Source organism: Zosterops lateralis, assembly GCF_965231275.1.
Source record: "Zosterops lateralis genome assembly, chromosome: 5".
NCBI lineage: Eukaryota > Metazoa > Chordata > Aves > Passeriformes > Zosteropidae > Zosterops > Zosterops lateralis.
In genome coordinates this window covers 1,534,175-1,554,045 of record NC_139766.1, presented here as the reverse complement: position 1 = coordinate 1,554,045, position 19,871 = coordinate 1,534,175, and the positions used below count along the sequence as shown (strand labels likewise).

The 19,871-nt window shown below is 43.2% G+C and overlaps 1 protein-coding gene and 1 long non-coding RNA gene across 3 annotated transcripts in view; one reads left to right on the top strand and one right to left on the bottom strand.

The window, feature by feature from the left end:
• Positions 1–19,871, top strand: part of LOC310909700 — a 534,801-nt gene that overhangs the window by 237,910 nt on the left and 277,020 nt on the right. The gene's annotated exons all lie outside the window — the stretch shown is intronic.
• Positions 15,247–19,871, bottom strand: part of CYP26B1 (cytochrome P450 family 26 subfamily B member 1) — a 50,299-nt gene continuing 45,674 nt past the window's right edge. For both annotated transcript variants that reach the window (XM_083861701.1, XM_083861702.1), the window contains one exon: positions 15,247–18,392. In XM_083861701.1, coding sequence (XP_083717827.1) covers positions 18,000–18,392 — 393 coding nt within the window. In that variant the 3' untranslated portion in view covers positions 15,247–17,999. The remainder of the gene's footprint in view (positions 18,393–19,871) is intronic.

Here is a 19,871-nt window from a genome sequence, read left to right as displayed (position 1 = left end):
TGGGGCAACGATCCACAGGAGATGGGGAATTTTGGTGATGGGCAATTTTGGGGGGGACAGGACCATGATCCACAGGAGATGGGGGAATTTTGGGGGATGGGACAGTGACCCACAGGAGATGGGGAATTTTGGGGATGGGGAATTCTAGGGATGGAGAATTTTGGGGATAGGGAATTTTGGGGATGGGGACAACAACCCACAGGAGATGGGGAATTTGGGGGATGGGGAATTTTGGGGATGGGACAATGACCCACAGGAGATGGGGAATTTTGTGAATGGGAATTTTGGGGATGGAGAATTTTGGGGATGGGGAATTTTGGGAAATCAGACAACGATCCACAGGAGATTGGGAATTTGGGGGTGGGGAATTTTGGGAAAGGGGCAGTGATCCACAGGATATGGGGATTTTGGTGATGGGGAATTTTGGGGATGAGACAACAACCTAGAGGAGATAAGGAATTTTGGGGATGGGGAATTTTGGGGATGGGACCATGACCCACAGGAGATGGGGGAATTTTGGGGGATGGGACAGTGACGCACAGGAGATGGGGAATTTTGGGGATGGGGAATTCTAGGGATGGAGAATTTTGGGGATGGGGAATTTTAGGGATGGGGACAACAACCCACAGGAGATGGGGAATTTGGGGGATGGGGAATTTTGGGGATGGGACAATGACCCACAGGAGATGGGGAATTTAGTGGAATGGGGAATTCTGGGGATGGAACAGTGATCCACAGGAGATGGGAATTTCGGGGATGGGGAATTCTGGGGATGGGGAGTTCTGGGGAATGGAGAATTTTGGGGATGGGACCATGACCCACAGGAGATGGGGAATTTTGTAAATGGGAATTTTGGGGATGGAGAATTTTGGGGATGGGCAATTTTGGGGGGGATGGGACCATGACCCACAGGAGATTGGGATTTTGGAGGAGATGGAACAGTGACCCACAGGAGATGGGGAATTTTGGGGAAGCCTGGAACAAACACAATAATTAATTCCCCCAGAGGTCTCCAGGGCCTTATCAGCAGCACCTGATAACGACTCTTGCTGACACTCCAGGGGTGACTCAGACAATCCCAACATCCCAAATCCTTTAACCCTTCATTAACTGACCCCAAGGGCCTGCCCTATAAATCAACATCCCCCATTTCCAACATCAGGACACTCTGGAGACTCTCTGGACCCATTTCTCCTGCTTTTCCATGGACAAACACTGGTTAATTCTCCAGGAGTAACCCGATCCATGGATTTCCTCTCTCCAGATTTGTCCAGAGGCCCCTTTTTCCCGCCCCACGTGGAGCTCATCCACCCCCGGGGATGAACGTCCAGCAGAGGAAACCGTTCTGCTTTATTAATAGACTCAATCAGGGCTTAATGAGGCTCCTGCAAAAGCCATTCCGGGTTTAAATAAACTGGGGCCGAGCCAGAGGAGGAGCTTTGGGATGGGAAACGCCGGAGTGTCCGTGACGGGAGCCCAGGACACCCACGACATCCTCCCCTGGGGTTGGGGTGAGGCTTTGTGGTCAGAGCCCAGCCCTTGGAGTGGTGAGCCAGGCTCAGCCAGCCCTGCTTCCCCATCCCGCCCTTTCCCGACCTTTTCCCTCCTTCCCAGGCCACGGAGAGAAAATCCTGCTCTGGAGATACATTCGTGAATGGTGGGGACGAGGAACTCTGCAGAGCTGAGATGTTCTAGAAACACGTGGGTTTATTGCAAGGGTGGTGGGTAAAGAGGGATTTGCCTTCAGCCACCAGCAAAGCCCCAAAGAGAGAATGGGGAGAGAGAGTAAAAGAGAGGAGAGTAAGAGCAAGAGCAATAAGAGGAGCAATAAGAGAGTGACCCCCTTGTTCCAATCCATTCTATCTCTTTTTGTGTTGAATATTCTAATTTACAGTGACCAACCCGTGTAAGATACAAAACCTACAGACTTTGCATGAACTACTACATTACCGTGTCATTTTATATTCTAAACTCTAAAAGCCACATTTCTTATCTGTTTTCTCCCTTTGGCAGGGTGGAAAGGCAAAACATTCCTGACTCCTTTTGTTTTCCTGTCCTTCAGCCCATCTCCAGCTCATCCCCGTTTTCCTGCCTGCCATGGTCACATCTCAAAACTGGCTGAAATTTCTATTTCACTCACAGGTTTTACATCTGCAGTATTTCTCACCAGACAATCATATCCATAAGTTTTTCCTGTCTTATCTTTCCCAACACCGCTCCATGTGGAGTTTCCCTTCCTGGGCAGATGAGGGGATTGCCACAGGTCTCTTCCACTCCTAGTTATCCAAAGATTCTCTCAAAATCCTGGGGTTTTTTTGGGAGCTTCTCCTCGTTCCCATCTCTCCTGCCATCCTTAACTTTGAGTGGATAAACTCCATTGTTTTTCCAGGATAAGGGATGATTTTTTTTTTTTTTTTTTTTTTTTTCAGGATAAGGGATGGATCCTTTATTTTTTTTCCAGGATAACGGATGGATCCATTGTTTTTTTCAGGGTAAAGGATGGATCCTTTTTTTTTTTTTTTTACCAGGATAAGAGATGGATCCTTTTTTTTTTTTTTTTCCAGGATAAGGGATGGATCCTTTTATTTTTTTTCCAGGATAAGGGATGGATCCTTTTATTTTTTTTCCAGGATAAGGGGTGGATCTGTTTTAACCCAGCACAAATGTGGGTTTATGTGGAAAAACTCTTCTTCCACGCAGGAATTGTGTGGGGCGAACATCCCACCTGGATTTACCTGGGGGCTATGGTAAATGCTCCACCAGGTCAGGACCTCCCAGCCAAGTCCTAAACTCGGCCTAAAGTTTACCCAGGAAAAGTAAATCTCTGCCTCCCCTATTTTTTTCCAACCTCTCATGGAATGATTTGGGTTGGAAGGGGATTATCTGGTCCAACCTCCAAACATACAGAATCCCAGGAATCACTGAGATTGGAAAATCCCTCCTGGATCATCCTGTGCCCGATCCCCACCTTGGCACTGAGCACCACACCCAGGAATTCCTTGGGCACCTCCAGGGATGGGGATTCCAAACCTCCCTGGGCACTCCCAAGACCTGAGCTCCCTTTCCATGGGGAAATTCCTGCTGAAATCCACCCTGAGCCTCCCCTGGCCCAGCCTGAGGCTGTTCCCTCCTTTCCTGTTTTTCCCTGGGATCAGATCCCAACTCCCACCTGGCTCCAGCATTCCAGGGATTTGTGCAGAGCCACAAGGTCCCCCCTGAGCCTCCTTTTCTCCAGGCTCAGCCCCTTCCCATCTCCCTCAGGAATTCTCCATTCCCTTTCCCAGCTCCCTCAGGAATTCTCCAGCCCTTTCCCAGCTCTCTCAGGAATTCTCCATTCCCTTTCCCAGCTCCCTCAGGAATTCTCCATTCCCTTTCCCATCTCCCTCAGGAATTCTCCATTCCCTTTCCCATCTCCCTCAGGAATTCTCCAGCCCTTTCCCAGCTTCCACCTTTCCCAAGTTTTCCCACCTGGGCTGATGTTCCCACATCCCAGGACATTCCCCTTCCCTCCACGCTCATTCCTGGCAGGAATTTGGGCAGAAATTTGGGACAGAGGAACACCAGAGGCGCTCCTTCCTTTCCCAGATCCCATTTTTTTTTGGGATCATTCCCTGCAATCCCCCCATGAGCACATCCCAAAAATCCCCTTTCCCACCTGGGCTGACGTTCCCACATCCCAGGATATTCCTTTTCCCTCCACGCTCATTCCTGGTGGGAATTTGGGCAGAAATTTGGGACACCAAAACCGCTCCTGCCTTTCCCAGATCCCGTTTTTTTGGGATCATTCCCTACAATCCCCTCCCCTAAATTCTTCCCCAAAAATCCCCTTTCCAAGCTGAGCCAGGAGAACCCAGGGAGCTTTAATTGGGCAAATATTGTTGTAGGAAAAGGGATCTGGGGCCACAGACTAAACACGACTCCCCTGCCAGAGAAAACCCCTCCTTTCCCTGGAAAAGGAGCTCTCATTCCATAAAAAGCCCTCCAATTCCTCACCTCGGGATAAATAGACATAAATATAGATCATATTTATATTGGGAAAAAAATCATGGAAAAGGCTGATCCGGGTTCCAGCGCTGGGAATAAAAATGTCCATTGGTTTTGTCAGTGCTGGGGGAGGAGGGGGAGCTGGGACGTGAACTGGAGGAGCTTTGAGGGTTAAAAGGGAATTTTCAAATATTAAAAGGGAATTTTCAAATATTAAAAGGGAATTGTCAAATATTAAAAGGGGATTTTTTACTATTAAAAGGGAATTTTTTACTATTGAGAGGGATTTTTTTGACTATTGAAAGGCAATTTTTGACCATTAAATTGGTGTTTTTCACTATTGAAAAGGGATTTTCAACTCTTAAAAGGGAATTTTCGACTATTGAAAGGGTATTTTTGACGATTGAAAGGGAATTTTCAAATATTAAAAGGGAATTTTTCACTATTAAAAGGGTATTTTTTACTATTGAAAGGGAATTTTTGACAATTAAAAGGGATTTTTTGACTATTAAAAAGGGAATTTTCGACTATTAAAAGAGAATTTTTACTATTAAAAGGGAATTTTTTACTATTGAGAGGGATTTTTTGACTATTGAAAGGCAATTTTTGACTATTGAAAAGGAGTTTTCAACTCTTAAAAGGGAATTTTTGACTATTGAAAGGGAATTTTCAAATATTAAAAGGAAATTTCTGACTATTGAAAGGAAATTTTTTACAATTGAAAGAGAATTTAGACTTTTAAAGGGAATGGGAATTTTCAACTCTTAAAAGGGAATTTTTGACTATTAAAAAGGGAATTTTCAAATATTAAAAGGGAATTTTTGACTACTGAAAGGAATTTTTTTACTATTGAAAGGAAATTTTTGACATTAAAAGAGAAATTTTACTATTGAAAGAGAATTTCTGACAATTGAAAGGGAGTTTTCGACTATTGAAAGGAAATTTTTGACGAATAGAGGGAATTTTTGATAATTAAAAGGGAAATTTTGATGATTAAAAGGGAAATTTTACTATGAAAAGGAAATTTTTTACTATTAAAAGAGAATTTTTGACTATTAAAAGAGAAATTTTACTATTGAAAGGGAATTCAGACTTTTAAAAGGGAATGGGAATTTTCAACTATTAAAAGGGAATTTTCGACCATTAAAAGGGATTTTTTGACCATTGAAAGGGAATTTTTCATTATTGAAGAGTGATTTTTGACTATTAAAAGAGAATTTTTGGTAATTGAAAGGGATTTTCTTTTTCTATTGAAAGGGGATTTTTGACCATTGAAAGGGAATATTTATTTTTCAATCGGAGCAGTCCCAGCTTCCAGCCACGGCCTCCAAGATTCCCTGAATTTTCCTTTCCCACATTTTTTTCCATGGAAAACTCTGTAATTTTTTGATTTTTGATCAAAAATCCCACATCAGCCATTAAATAAATTATCAAGGACCTGCTCTGAGTCAGGATTTTGGTGTGATCATCCCTCAAATAAAGGAAAATTTTCATTTTTAGACTGAGGTGAAATCAAAACCCTTCGTTTCAAATACAAAAGGAGACCTTGAAAAGGGAATATTTTCCAGAAATCCATTTCCTATTCCAGCACTTTGCATCCACAATTTATAATTTTTTAAACCACAATTTATCATTTTTTAAACTCCAGATCAAACCTCGAGCCCATCCAGGTACTCTGAGTTATTGTCCCAACACTTAAAAAGATTTATTGGGGTTTATTTTTAGAGTTTCAGACAGTTTTTTTTGCTCAGGACTCCAGCAGGGAGTTGGATGGACGGAGAATTCCGAGCTCTTTCCCATCCCTGGAGTGGAAAACTGGGTGGAGTGAATCCCCCATGGAGTGGTTTGGGTGGGAAAAGACCTTAAAAATCCAATTTCCAACCCCATCCATGGGACACCTCCCACTGTCCCAGGTGGATCCAACCTGGCCTGGGACATTCCCAGGGATCCAGGGGCAGCCCCAGCAAATGTGGGAATTCCATTCCCAGCAATTCCTGCCCAAGATCCCAGCCCAATGTCCCCTTTCCCAGTGGGATCCATTCCCTGTGTCCTGTCCCTGCAGCCCTTGGCCCCAGTCCCTCTCCAGCTCTCCTGGAGTTTTCCCCTTCAGGGACTCTGAGCATTCCCTGCACTTTTCCCTTCTCCAGGGGAACATTCCCAGCTCTCCCAGAGCAGAGGGGCTCCAGAATCCTGGGATGGTTTGGTGAGAAGGGACCTTAAATCCCATCCCATTCCCACCCTATTCCCCATTCCCATGACCAGGACACCTCCCACTGTCCCAGGTGGATCCAGCCTGGCCTGGGACATTCCCAGGGATCCAGGGGCAGCCCCAGCAAATGTGGGAATTCCATTCCAGCCCCTCCCCACCCTCCCAGCCAAGAATTCCTTCATAAAACCTCTTCTAATCCTATTTTTCCCTCACTTTGAAGCCATTCCCTGTGTCCTGTCCCTCCATGCCCTTCTATACACACACACACACACACACATTTATATATATTTATATATAAAATACTGACAAATTTCCACCAAATCACCCCAAACTCGACACTCCAAAGGGGAATTATCCCAAATTCCTCCCCAAAGCTGCTGCTCCATCTCCTACACCTCAGTCTCAGTCTCAGATTTATCCCTGCACCAGATTTTTGGGTTTTTACAACACAAAGTGCCCACCAGTTAAAAATTTATTGATTTTTTTTTAGTAGAATGGACATTCCTTGAAACTGAACAAAAATCATGGAACGATTTGAGTGGAAAAGGGACCTCAAATTCCATCCAGTTCCATGGGCAGGGACAATTCCACTGTCCCAGGTGGATCCAGCCTGGCCTGGGACATTCCCAGGGATCCAGGGGCAGCCCCAGCAAATGTGGGAATTCCATTGCCAGCAATTCCTGCCCAAGATCCCAGCCCAATGTCCCCTTTCCCAGTGGGATCCATTCCCTGTGTCCTGTCCCTGCAGCCCTTGGCCCCAGTCCCTCTCCAGCTCTCCTGGAGTTTTCCCCTTCCCTTCTAGAATATTCCGTTTTATTCCATTTTATTCTATTCCAAGGCGCCTTCCGTGTTTTAATTCCAAGCCAAGACCAGAGCACGGGGTCTGCCAGGGCTCCTAAAATAAATAAATTTTTATTTAAATATATATATATATATATATATTTAATAACTCCATTTTACAGGAATTATCGAAAGGAGAGAAATGGATAAACCACCTGGAAATCCATCCCTTCCTCCCATATTTTCTCTCCTTTCCATAATTCCTGTAAATGTTATTTAAGGACACTGCGAGATTTCAGCTCAACTTTTCGCTCAGCTCTACCTTGGCGTGGCTTTTTTTTCCTGGAGTTTTTCAGGTTAAATCCACGTTTTAGGAGGACACGAGGCCACTCCAGAATCCCAAAATTCCATTTTGCAGGGGGCCAAAATTCCATTTTTGCTGGGGAAATAAAAAGAAATGAAAAGGAGAAAAAAAAAATAAAAATCGCTGGATGCATTCACACACCTTTTTTTTTTATTATTTTTTGTGCTCTCACACTCAAACCTTTTTTAAAAAAAGAAACTTTTTCCAAGAGTTCAGCTGGAGTTAAAAGCGAGGGAGTAACGTGAGCCCGGAGCCGGCGCCGGGCGGAAAGAACACGGAGTCCGAGGGATCCCGTGAGGCCACCCCAACCAAAATCCCTCTCCTGCTCCTGCTGGAGCCGAGCAGGAACACGGGAACACCTCACCCCACCCCAGGACTGGTGCTGAAAGCCCTAAACGACCAATAAATTATAAATAAACCCAAAAAGAGGGAGGGGAGCAGCGGGAAGAGGAGAAATCCCGAAAGGAAATGGATTTGCTGCTCTGACAGAGGTGACGGGAGGGGTTTGGTGGGACAGAGAGGAGCTGGAGGTGACAGCTTGGGGTGGTGAGGGGACAGGAACAGCCATGGGGACAGCCCAAGGGTGGCACCAACTCAGGATGGGGAAGGGGACATGGGCACAACCCAAGGTGTCACCGCAGGATGAGAAGGGGACAAAGAGCAGCCATGGGGACAACCCAAGGGTGGCTTTTGGTGTCACTTCAGGATGGGGACAGGAGCAGCCATGGGCACAACCCAAGGGTGGGACCAACGCAGGATGGGAAGGGGATGAGGAACAGCCATGGGGACAACCCAAAGGTGGCTTTTGGTGTCACCTCAGTTTGGGAAAGGGACAGGAACAGCCATGGGGACAACCCAAGGGTGGCGCCAACTCAGGATGGGGACAGGAGAAGCCACAGGGACAACCCAAGGGTGGCCTTTGGTGTCACCTCAGGATGGGAAGGGGACAAGGAGACAAGGAGCAGCCATGGGGACAACCCAAGGGTGGCTTTTGGTGTCACCTCAGGATGGGGACAGGAGCAGCCATGGACACAACCCAAGGGTGGGACCAACTCAGGATGGGAAGGGGACATGGGCACAACCCAAAGGTGGCCTTTGGTGTCACCTCAGGATGGGAAGGGGATGAGGAACAGCCATGGAGACAACCCAAAGGTGGCTTTTGGTGTCACCTCAGGATGGGAAGGGGACAGGAGCAGCCATGGGGACAACCAAAGGGTGATTTTTGGTGTCATCTTGGGCTGGTGAGGGGACAAGGAGCAGCCATGGGGACAACCCAAGGGTGGCCTTTGGTGTCACCGCAGGATGGGGACAGGAACAGCCATGGGGACAACCCAAAGGTGGCTTTTGGTGTCACCTCAGGATGGGAAGGGGACAGGAGCAGCCATGGGGACAACCAAAGGCTGGCTTTTGGTGCCACCTCAGGATGGGGACAGGACAATCCAAAGGTGGCTTTTGGTGTCACCTCAAGATGGGGACAGGACAACCCAAGGGTGGCTTTTGGTGTCACCTCAGGATGGGGACAGGAGCAGCCATGGGGACAACCCAAGGGTGATTTTTGGTGCCACCTCGGGATGGGGACAGAAACCATCATGGGGACAACCCAAGGGGTTTTTTTTTGGAGCCACCTCAGGGGACAGAAACAGCCACGGGGACAACCCAAAGGTGGCACCAACTCAGGATGGGGAATGGAACAGGAACAACCAAGGGCACAACCCAAGGACGTTTATTTGGGAACACATCCATCAAAACCCACACTGGCAGGACACATCCCGAGGTAGTAAAAAACCATCTCTCCAAAAGAAAAAACCCCAAATCTTTCTCCAAAACCCCCCAAAGCTCCGTCGGGAGGATCAGGAGCCTGGGAGGCTCTGGCTGCTCCGGAGGGACCCGGGCTTGGGTTTCACGGTCACATTTTCCAGCCAAAGCTCCTGGAACCAACATCGTGTTCTGGGGCGCTCCCAGGGCTCCATCAGGGCGCTGTTTATGGCGGCCAGAGGAAGGAGCCGGGAGCCAATTAATGCACTAATTGCCTAATTAGGCCGAGAGCTCCCGGCCCGCCCCGGCTGCAGCTGCAGGTCCAGCAGTAGCTGGTCCTGGCCCAGCTCAGCTTCCCAAAGCTCTTCTCGCTCTTGGCCGGAGAGTCCTGAATCATTGATGGCTTGAAAAATTTATTCTGTTCCAAGGCGCCTTCCCCGTGTTTTTAATTCCCAGCCAAGAGCAGAGCACTGAAAATATTCTGGAGGAAAAGTGACCTGGGAATCCGTCCCGTTCTCTCGTTTCTCTCTTTTGGATAATTTAAAAAAAATAGTAATTTTTTAAAAAATTAAATCAAAAAATTAATTTTAATGTAATTTTTTAAAAAATTAATTTAAATGTAATTTTTTAAAAAATTAAATGTAATTAAATAATAAAAATATTTTAATGATAAAAATAATATTGCTAAAAAGAATATTTATTTAAGGAAATGTTTATTTTAAATGATATTTTTATAAATGATTTTTAAATATTTTTAGTATTTTAATAAATATTTTAATAAATATTTATTTATAGAAATGTGTTTAAAATATAAATAAAAACAATAAAATGTAATAAGATATTATTTTCTAAAATAATATTTAATTAAATAATATTTATTTAAATAAATATTGATTTTTTAAAATTATATTTAAATTGAAATAACATTTATTGAGATACACATTTATTTAAATAAACATTTATTTCAAATAATATTTTAATAATATATTTTTAAATATTTTTAATATTTTAATACATATTTTTAAAATATTTATTCATAGAAATATATATTTAAAATATAAATAAAAATAGTAAAATATAAATAAAATATTATTTTCTAAAATAATATTTTAATGAAATAATGTTTATTTAAATATATATATTTTTAAATAATATTTAAATAAAAATAATATTTATTTAAATATGCATTTATTTAAATAAATATTTATTTTAATAATATTTTATTAATATATTTTAAATATTTAATATTTTAATAATTATTTTAAAATATTTATTTACAGAAATATATATTTAAAATATAAATATAAAACAATAAAATATAAATAAAATATTATTTTCTAAAATAATATTTAAATAAAATAATATTTATTTAATTATATATTTATTTTCTAAAATTATATTTAAATAAAAATAACATTTATTTAAATACATATTTATTATGTATTTAATACATATTTATTATGGGTCATTCCCGCCTTGGGAATCCTGTCCTGCCTCGGGAATCGCCTCCAGCCGAGAAATGCAAGTTAAATTTTAAATAAATAGAAGAAATGCAAGTTAAATTTTAAATAAATAGAGGATTTTTAAATGCCTTAAAAATAGGAGCCTGTGATAGTAAGAAAGAAAGAGACCTGGAACCCAGTTTGTGGTTCAGTGATATTGATTTCATAACTTTTGCAATGGTATTAATAAAATAAAAAATAAAATAAAAATAATTTAACCTTGCTGGAAATTCCTAGAGAGGACAGATGGAGCTGGAATAGGCAGAATTTGTGTAAGAATTTACAAAAATTAAACGACTCCAAACCTCTCCCACTTGCGAATCCTTCCCATAAAAAGATTTTATTTTATTTTATTTTATTTTATTTTATTTTATTTTATTTTATTTTATTTTATATTTATTTTATTTTATTTTATTTTATTTTATTTTATTTTATTTTTATTATTTTATTTTTATTATTTTATTTTATTTTTATTATTTTATTTTATATTATTTTATTTTATATTTTATTTTATATTTTATTTTATTTTATTTTATTTTATTTTATTTTATTTTATTTTATTTTATTGTGGAATTCTCAGTTCTTGGATCCGTATCAACCAAAATTCACCTTGGTCTGGGTCCTGAAAACCACATCCAGTCTCCAGGATGGAGACTCCAAACATCTCCTGCTTTATCCAAATTTTGACCATCCTCCCCATAAAAAGATTTTATTTTATATTTTATTTTAAATTTTATATTTTATATTTTATATTTTAAATTTTATACTTTAAATTTAATATTTAATATTTAATATTCAGTATTTTATATTTTATATTTTATATTTTATATTTTATATTTTATATTTTATATTTTATATTTTAATTTTTAATTTTTTAATTTTTATTTTATTGTGGAATTCCCTGTGGAATTTGGATCCACATCAGCCAGGGTTCACCTTGGACACGTGGCTCAGCTCCATGTCCAGTTTCCAGGGATGGAGACTCCAAACCTCTCCCACTTGATCCAAATTTTGACCACCCTCCCCATAAAAATATTTCATTTCATTTCATTTCATTTCATTTCATTTCATTTCAATGTGGAATTTCCTGCACTTGGATCCATATCAACAAAAATTTCACCTTGGTCTGGGTCCTGAGGACAATGTCCAGTCTCCAGAGTTGGAGACTCCAAATCTCTGGACACCTTGATCCAACACTTGACCATCGTCCCCATAAAAATATTTCATCTTATGGGGGTTTTATTGTATTTTGAAGCGTAATTTCCTCTGTTTGGGTCCCTATTGGGATTCACCTTGGACAGATGGCTCAGGACCATGTCCAACCTCCAGGGACAGAGATTCCCAGTCCCTGGATATCTTGATCCAACACTTGACCATCGTCCCCATAAAAATATTTAATCTTATGGGGTTTTTAAATTGTACTTTTAAGTGAAATTTCCTCTATTTGGGTCCCTATTGGGATTCACCTTGGACAGGTGGCTCAGGACCATTTCCAGTCTCCAGGGACAGACATTCCCAATCCCGGCACATTCCCAATCCCAATGAATCCCTTGATTCATGGACTTGACCATCGCCCCCGTAATTTATTTTATTTTTAAATGGAATTTCCTCTGTTTGGGTCCATATCAACCGGGGTTCACCTTGGACAGGTGGCTCAGGACCATGTCCAACTTTCAGGGACAGAGATTCCCAATCTCTGGATATCTTGATCCAACACTTGACCATCGTCCCCATAAAAATATTTAATCTTATGGGGGTTTTATTGTATTTTTAAGTGAAATTTCCTCTGTTTGGGTCCCTATTGGGATTCACTTTGGACAGGTGGCTCAGGACCGTGTCCAACCTCCAGGGACAGAGATTCCCAATCCCTGGATATCTTGATCCAACCCTTGACCATCGTCCCCATAAAAATATTTAATCTTATGGGGTTTTTAAATTGTATTTTTAAGTGGAATTTCCTGTATTGGGGTCCCTATTGGGATTCACTTTGGACAGATGGCTCAGGACCATGTCCAACCTCCAGGGACAGATTCCCAATCCGTGGACATCTTGATCCAACACTTGACCATCGTCCCCATAATTTATTTTATTTTTAAATGGAATTTCCTCTGTTTGGGTCCATATCAGCCAGGATTCACCTTGGACAGGTGGCTCCGGACCATTTCCAGTCTCCAGGAATAGAGATTCTCAATCTCTGGACGCCTTGATCCAATACTTGACCATCGTCCCCATAAAAATATTTAATCTTATGCGGTTTATTGTATTTTGAAGCAAAATTTCCTGTGTTGGGGTCTTTATTGGGATTCATTGTGGACAGGTGGCTCAGGACCATGTCCAACCTTTAGGGACAGAGATTCTCGATCTTTGGATATCTTGATCCAACACTTGACCACCCTCCCCATAAAAATATTTAATCTTATGGGGGTTTTATATTGTATTTTGAAGTGGAATTTTCTGTATTGGGGTCCCTATTGGGATTCACTTTGGACAGGTGGCTCAGGACCATGTCCAACCTCCAGGGACAGATTCCCAATCCGTGGACATCTTGATCCAACACTTGACCATCGTCCCCATAATTTATTTTATTTTTAAATGGAATTTCCTCTGTTTGGGTCCATATCAGCCAGGATTCACCTTGGACAGGTGGCTCAGGACCATTTCCAGTCTCCAGGAATAGAGATTCTCAATCTCTGGACGCCTTGATCCAATACTTGACCATCGTCCCCATAAAAATATTTAATCTTATGGGTTTTATTGTATTTTTAAGTGGAATTTCCTCTACTTGGGTCCATACTGAAGTTCATTTTGGACAGGTGGCTCAGGACCATGCCCAACCTCCAGGGACAAAGATTCCCAATCTCTGGACATCTTGATTCATCATCTTGACCATCATCCCCATAAAAATATTTAATCTTACATTTTTTATTGTATTTTGGAGTGGAATTTCCTGTATTGGGCTCCCTATTGGGATTCACCTTGGACAGGTGGCTCAAGACCCTGTCCAACCTCCAGGGACAGAGATTCCCAATCCCTGCACATTCCCCATCCCAATGAATCCCTTGATTCATCGACTTGACCATCGCCCCCGTAATTTATTTTATTTTTAAGTGGAATTCCCTCTGTTTGGATCCATATCAGCCAGGATTCACCTTGGACAGGTGGCTCAGGACCATTTCCAGTCTCCAGGAATAGAGATTCCCAATCCCTGGATATCTTGATCCAACAGTTGACCATCATCCCCATAAAAATATTTAATCTTATGGTTTTTATTGTATTTTGAAGCAAAATTTCCTCTATTTGGGTCCATATTGGGCTTTGGACAGGTGGCTCAGGACCATTTCCAGTCTCCAGGGACAGACATTCCCAATCCCTGCACATTCCCCATCCCAATGAATCCCTTGATTCATCAACTTGACCATCGCCCCCATAATTTATTTTATTTTTAAGTGGAATTTCCTCTGTTTGGTTCCATATCAAACAGGGTTCACCTTGGACAGGTGGCTCAGGACCATGTCCAACTTTCAGGGACAGAGATTCCCAATCCATGGACACCTTGATCCAACACTTGACCATCGTCCCCATAAAAATATTTAATCTTGTGGGTTTTATTGTATTTTTAAGTGGAATTTCCTCTATTTGGGTCCCTATTGGGGTTCATTTGAACAGATGGCTCAAGACCATGTCCAACCTTTAGGGACAGAGATTGCCAATCTTTGGATATCTTGATTCATCATCTTGACCATCCTCCCTATAAAACCACTTAATCTTACGTTTTTTATTGTATTTTGAAGCAAAATTTCCTGTATTGGGGTCCCTATTGGGATTCACCTTGGACAGGTGGCTCAGGACCATGTCCAACCTCCAGGGACAGACATTCCCAATCCCGGCACATTCCCCATCCCAATGAATCCCTTGATTCATCAACTTGACCATCGCCCCCGTAATTTATTTTATTTTTAAGTGGAATTCCCTCTGTTTGGATCCATATCAAACAGGGTTCACCTTGGCCATGGAGCTGGATGCCAAAATCCCACTTTTTGGGATGCCCCAATTCCTGGGATGGTTCTCCCTGAAATCCCAAACCCAAGAGGCCTCCAGGTCTTTAAAGGAGCAACAGCTGGAAAAACCAAAACTTGGGAGCTCCAACCCGTTTTTTATCCTGGAATTCTACAAAGGAGCCACAAAAGGATGGGTCGTTTTCTTTTTTTTTTGTTTTGTTTTATTTTTTGGGATCACAAAATACACAACATTCATTTTAATATGGGACACAGAATATTCTGTACATATTAAAACCCACATGACTGCAACACAACCTCACACGGCACCAATTCCCAAACGAAAAAAAAACCCCACAAGTGCTTTTTTCCTTTTTTTTTTTTTTTTTTTAATATTAAAAACAAATAGGATAAAACATTAATATTTTTTTTTCCCAGACGACGTTTACAATAAAGAGGAAAAAAAAAAATTCATATTTTTACTAAATAACAAATATTTAACAGCACGACTTTATCCTAAATATCTATTTTTGAATTATAACAAAAATAGCACTTATAATAGTTTATAAAGACAGACCAAAAAAAAAAAAAAATCGTGTATAAAATAATATTATAGCAAATTGGACTGTGCTAATTAAAAAAAAAAAAATTCTGAGATTCAAAGTGCTTTATTCTGCAAACCCACTGCAGCAACTTTTTTTTTTTTTTTAGTCAAGTTATATTAGTTAGGACTGGAACAACAAAGCCTGGCTTACTTCAGCCTGGATTAAATACTCCCCCACACAAACACTGTAGATCCACGGCGTGTAAATGGAATTTCAGGGATCCTGCAGCTCCCATTCCCACCAAAACTCACTCCAGAGCAGGTTTGGTTCTCGCTTTGGAACGACATTGGGAGTTAAAATTAAAATTTCCAGGGAAAAACCCATCCTTGATTCCCCGTGAGAAGAGGGACGGAGCCCTTCCAGAAAAGTCAATCCAAGGGATTTTGCTGGTCTATCCAAGGGATTTTGCTCATCTATCCAAGGGATTGAGCTTTAACCAGACCTTCTATCCTGGTTGTCCGTCCCCTTCTCCAGCTTTTCCCTTTCCCAGCACAAATCCCAGATGGAAATGGGGACGAGCACCCGTTGGGTTCTCACCCTGCAGCTCATCCGCCTTCCGTCCCCATTCCCAATCCTACAAAAAACCACGGACTCCTCCCCGTGCCCAACGCCTCTCCTCCCCAAATGTTTGTCCCTGGGAGGTTCCCCTGTCCCGCCACATCCAGGTTTGTGTTCCCCTTTGGGATTTGGGTTTCCACCAAGCCCCTTTTTCCACCGGGAAAAGTTTTCTCTCCATCAGGGGACGAGGAAACACCTGGAATCCCCAGCAGGGCCTGAGCTAGTGGTGTTTCCGTTTAAAAATTCCAGGCTGGAAAACTCTTGAGCTCCAGGGCTCCTGAGACTTCCTTTTGGGAAGAACTTCCAAATTTCCCTTTGGGAAGAACTTCCAAACTTCCCTTTGGGGTTTGGCACGTTGGTCACCACCCAGAAATATTGGGAATGGGAATTGGCAATCCCAGAAAATCAGGGAGTTTTATCCCAGCTCGAAAAAAGCTGTGGGAGGAACCACCATCCCTTGGGATGCTGCGGGGTGGGAGGATTTTTTTTTTTTTGGCAGCTTGGCTGACAGAATTCCAACCTCAAGTGCTTCCCTTGGCTCCCAACCTGCCTTCCCTCCTCCTGGCCTCCGCTCGCTTCTCACTTCCCGCCACCTTCCCAAAAGAGGCAAAAGCACAACCTGCAAAGCCACCTGGCGAGCCACACCTGCCCCTTCTCCTTCCCCGTTCCAAGCCCTCGGACTTCTCTGGATCCCTTTGGAGCTGAAAGCCAAGCTGCCCCCTGCCCCGAGCGCGGGGTCGGTTCCCGTCGCCGTTCCCCGACTCCTCGCGTCGTCCGTTGCGCCTCGGAGGGTTGGGATGGGACGGGAGCGGGGCTGGGTGGGCTGGATGGGCTGGAAGAGCTGCCCCAAGTCACAGAGAGATCTCCCGAGTTGATGTTTGGCTCCGGTTTGAACCCAGCACCTGCCCAGGTGCTCGGGGAGGTTTTGTTCCACATCTTCTCAACCCAACTCCTCAAATCTCCAACTCAACCCAGGAGCTTCTCGCATGCAAAAAAACCCCCAAAATAAAATAACCCCCGCAGCAAAGATACCTCTCTGGTGGCTGCTGGAGAGGCTCTGGAATTCTTCTGGGATGGGAGCTGACGTGGAGCCCTCTCCTTCCTGCTGAGCTCTCCAAAAAAAATACCCCAAACACGAGACAAACAAACGCGCGCGTTGTCTTGATTCGAGAGAAAATCACCTTTAATGCAGACGCCTCTGGCAGGAGCAGCCCCGGTGCCCCCCAGAGCTGTGTGGGGGCTCGGGGGGTGGTGCCAGCACCTTGAGGGGACAGCAAAGGCACCGAAATGTCCCCAAATCCTGGGTGCCTGTGCCTGGGGCTGGTGAGAGGCTGCAGTGGAGGGGGTGCTCACAGGCCGTGTAGCAGCAGCAGGAAACTCAACGAGAGGAAAAAATAAAAATAAAAAATGGCATCCCCCTCCCCAGAGCCCTCCAAAACATCTTGGAAAATGTAAATCTGCCTCTCCATCCCCTCGGGGATGACTCAGCCCCGGGCAAGACACCACAGGAGGGGTTTTGTTGGTTTTTTTTTTTTTTGGGAAGAGAAATGACCTCTCCTCCTCCTCCCCAGCCTGCCCCGGCGCCAGCGGGAGAGGGGCTGGGAATGGGGCAGCGTTGTGTCCCCCCCTGGCCAAGGAAAGGGTCCAATGCCCTGGAACAAACAACACGACCAAACAAATTAAAAAAAAAAATTAAAAAAAAAAAACAACACCTCAAAAAAACATAAAAACACTGTTATCACCAGCTAATTTAACACTGTTAAAATAAAATAAAAAAAAAGGTCAGAGGTCACCCCAGAGCTGCCCCGGGACACCAGACCTCAGATCCTCGGCTGATTCCCAAGCCTTTCCCGCCGTCGGGCCTTCTCTCCTCCTGGCAGCAGAAGTGTTTTATAGATATTTATATATATATATTTATAATATTTAGATACTGTGTACGGTCAGCCATCCCAGCTCGACTCGGCTTTTTTTGCGGATCTTCCTCCTTTCCCAACGGAACAAGGCGAGGACGACGCCGACGCCGACGTTGCCCCGACCTTCTCCGCGTCCCGCGGGGAAGAGCAAAACGCTCCCGGCGGCTTTCCCTGCTGGAAAAGCAGTCCCGATCCGGAGGTGAGCGCCGTGGAGAAGCTCCTCATCCCTGTCTCCTCCCCTTCCTGTCCATCCCCCCAAAAAAAAACCCTCAAAAAAAAAACCCCTGCGCTCCCCCCGGCCGCCCGTCCCTGGGCGCCACCGGCGCGAGGGGCTCTACACGGTGGCCCCCAGCATGGCGTCCGTGCCCGTCAGGATCTCGTTCTGGTTGGAATCCAGTCCGAAGAACTTGACCTTGAGTCCGTCAACGGGGTGGACCACGGGCACCAGGGTGATCCTGGGGAAAGTCCTGGTGGCCAGCTCGAAGCGGCTGGTGCTGGCCAACTCGATGGCCAAGGCCTTGAGGAAGAGCTTGGCCAGGTGTTTGCCCAGACAGGTCCGTACGCCGCCGCCGAAGGGCAGGTAGTGGAACCTGCCGTCCTTGTCCTCGCTCCGGCCCTGCCCGAAGCGGTCGGGGTCGAAGACGTCGACGTCCTTGAAGACCGGGGCGGTGTCGTGGGTGTCCCGGATGCTGTACATCACGCTCCAGCCTTTGGGGATCTGGAAACCCTGCGGGGGAAAGGGGTGGAGAGAAAGGACAGAGTTAATCGCGTTGGAGCAGAGGTGATGGCGTTGAAACAGGTAATTAGTGAATTATTGTAGGCAGGTGATTTTGTGGAAGAGCTCTGGGAATCGGGGGTGTGTTGGAAGAGGACATGAAAAGATCTATGTTCATCCATCAGGATGTGAGATGAAAAAGGAATTTTATTTTGGAGAATCTTAATTTATATAGTTTTTGGGATTTGGTTAAGGACTGGGAGACAAGACTAACACCCCTTCGACCCCAGTGGTCAACTCAGAAGTTTATCAATTTGTCCTTCCCCCTGGAAAGGAATGTATTTACCAAACATCAGTCTTGGTTTTTGTTACAATGTCTAAGAGCTCTCCAGTCCAAGAATGAAAACATCAGAAGGCTGAAAAATCGGGGCGACAGGGGTACAGACCCAAACCTGACTCCCACATGGATTAGGGATGGATTTTTTTACACCCTTTCGTTATATAACTCCATATATTAATTATTAAACTCATATTGTTCTATTGTATGAATTCTTGTGGTTTTTATCAGCACCCCCCAAACATCCTTTCTCATTATTCTTAAACAATAATAATATTCCATCCCCAAAAAAATCATTACAGTTAACAATCATATCACTTATCATATGATGATGATGCAGGTGCAGTTTCACATAATCGAGTAAAGACAAAACCTTCATTTCCAGGGTTTCTGTGTAGTTTTGGTTCCCTTTCCCAGCCCTTTCCAGGCCCAGCCTTTCTTTCCACCTCCCCTGACTCTGTTTTACACAATTCCCATCATTTTTAGAAATATTTTAACCCTGTGCTATCAGGGAGACAACATAAAGGGAATTTCGTGTCTACGGAATTGTGGCAAGATTTGGGTCAGGAGGGACCCTGAGAGATTTGTGCCACTCTCACAGTTTTCTGTGATTTTTTTTTTTTTTTTTTGCTTTTTTTTCTTCTCTGTTAAGGGTAGGATGAATAATAATTGGGAAACGTAGAATTAAGTTTGGACTTGGTTGTTTATTAATTTTTTATTATTTTAATCATATTATTTATATTTTGAATATTATTTTATATATTATTAATTTAATTATTATTATTATTATTATTATTATTATTATTATTTTTAATCTATGTACAGACTCACGTGCCGCGAGCTCCAACATTTTACCTCGCTGGGAAAACGAGGTAAAATGGAGAGGTTCTAACTCTTCCTAAGGTTATTTAAGAGAAAAATACTTAATTTATCTCTTAAATTTATAGGTGACACCTGTATTATTTATATTTCTGACCCAATAATGACCACCCAAGGCCCACAACTTGCACCTTTTTCACCCAATTACAGAAAATAAAACCCAAACCCGTGAAGAAGAAGGAAGGAGAAGGTGAAGAAGAAGGACTCAGACAACACCCAAAATCCTCCATCCTGATTAGTTTGTATCACTACACACTAAAACCCCAAATTCTAAT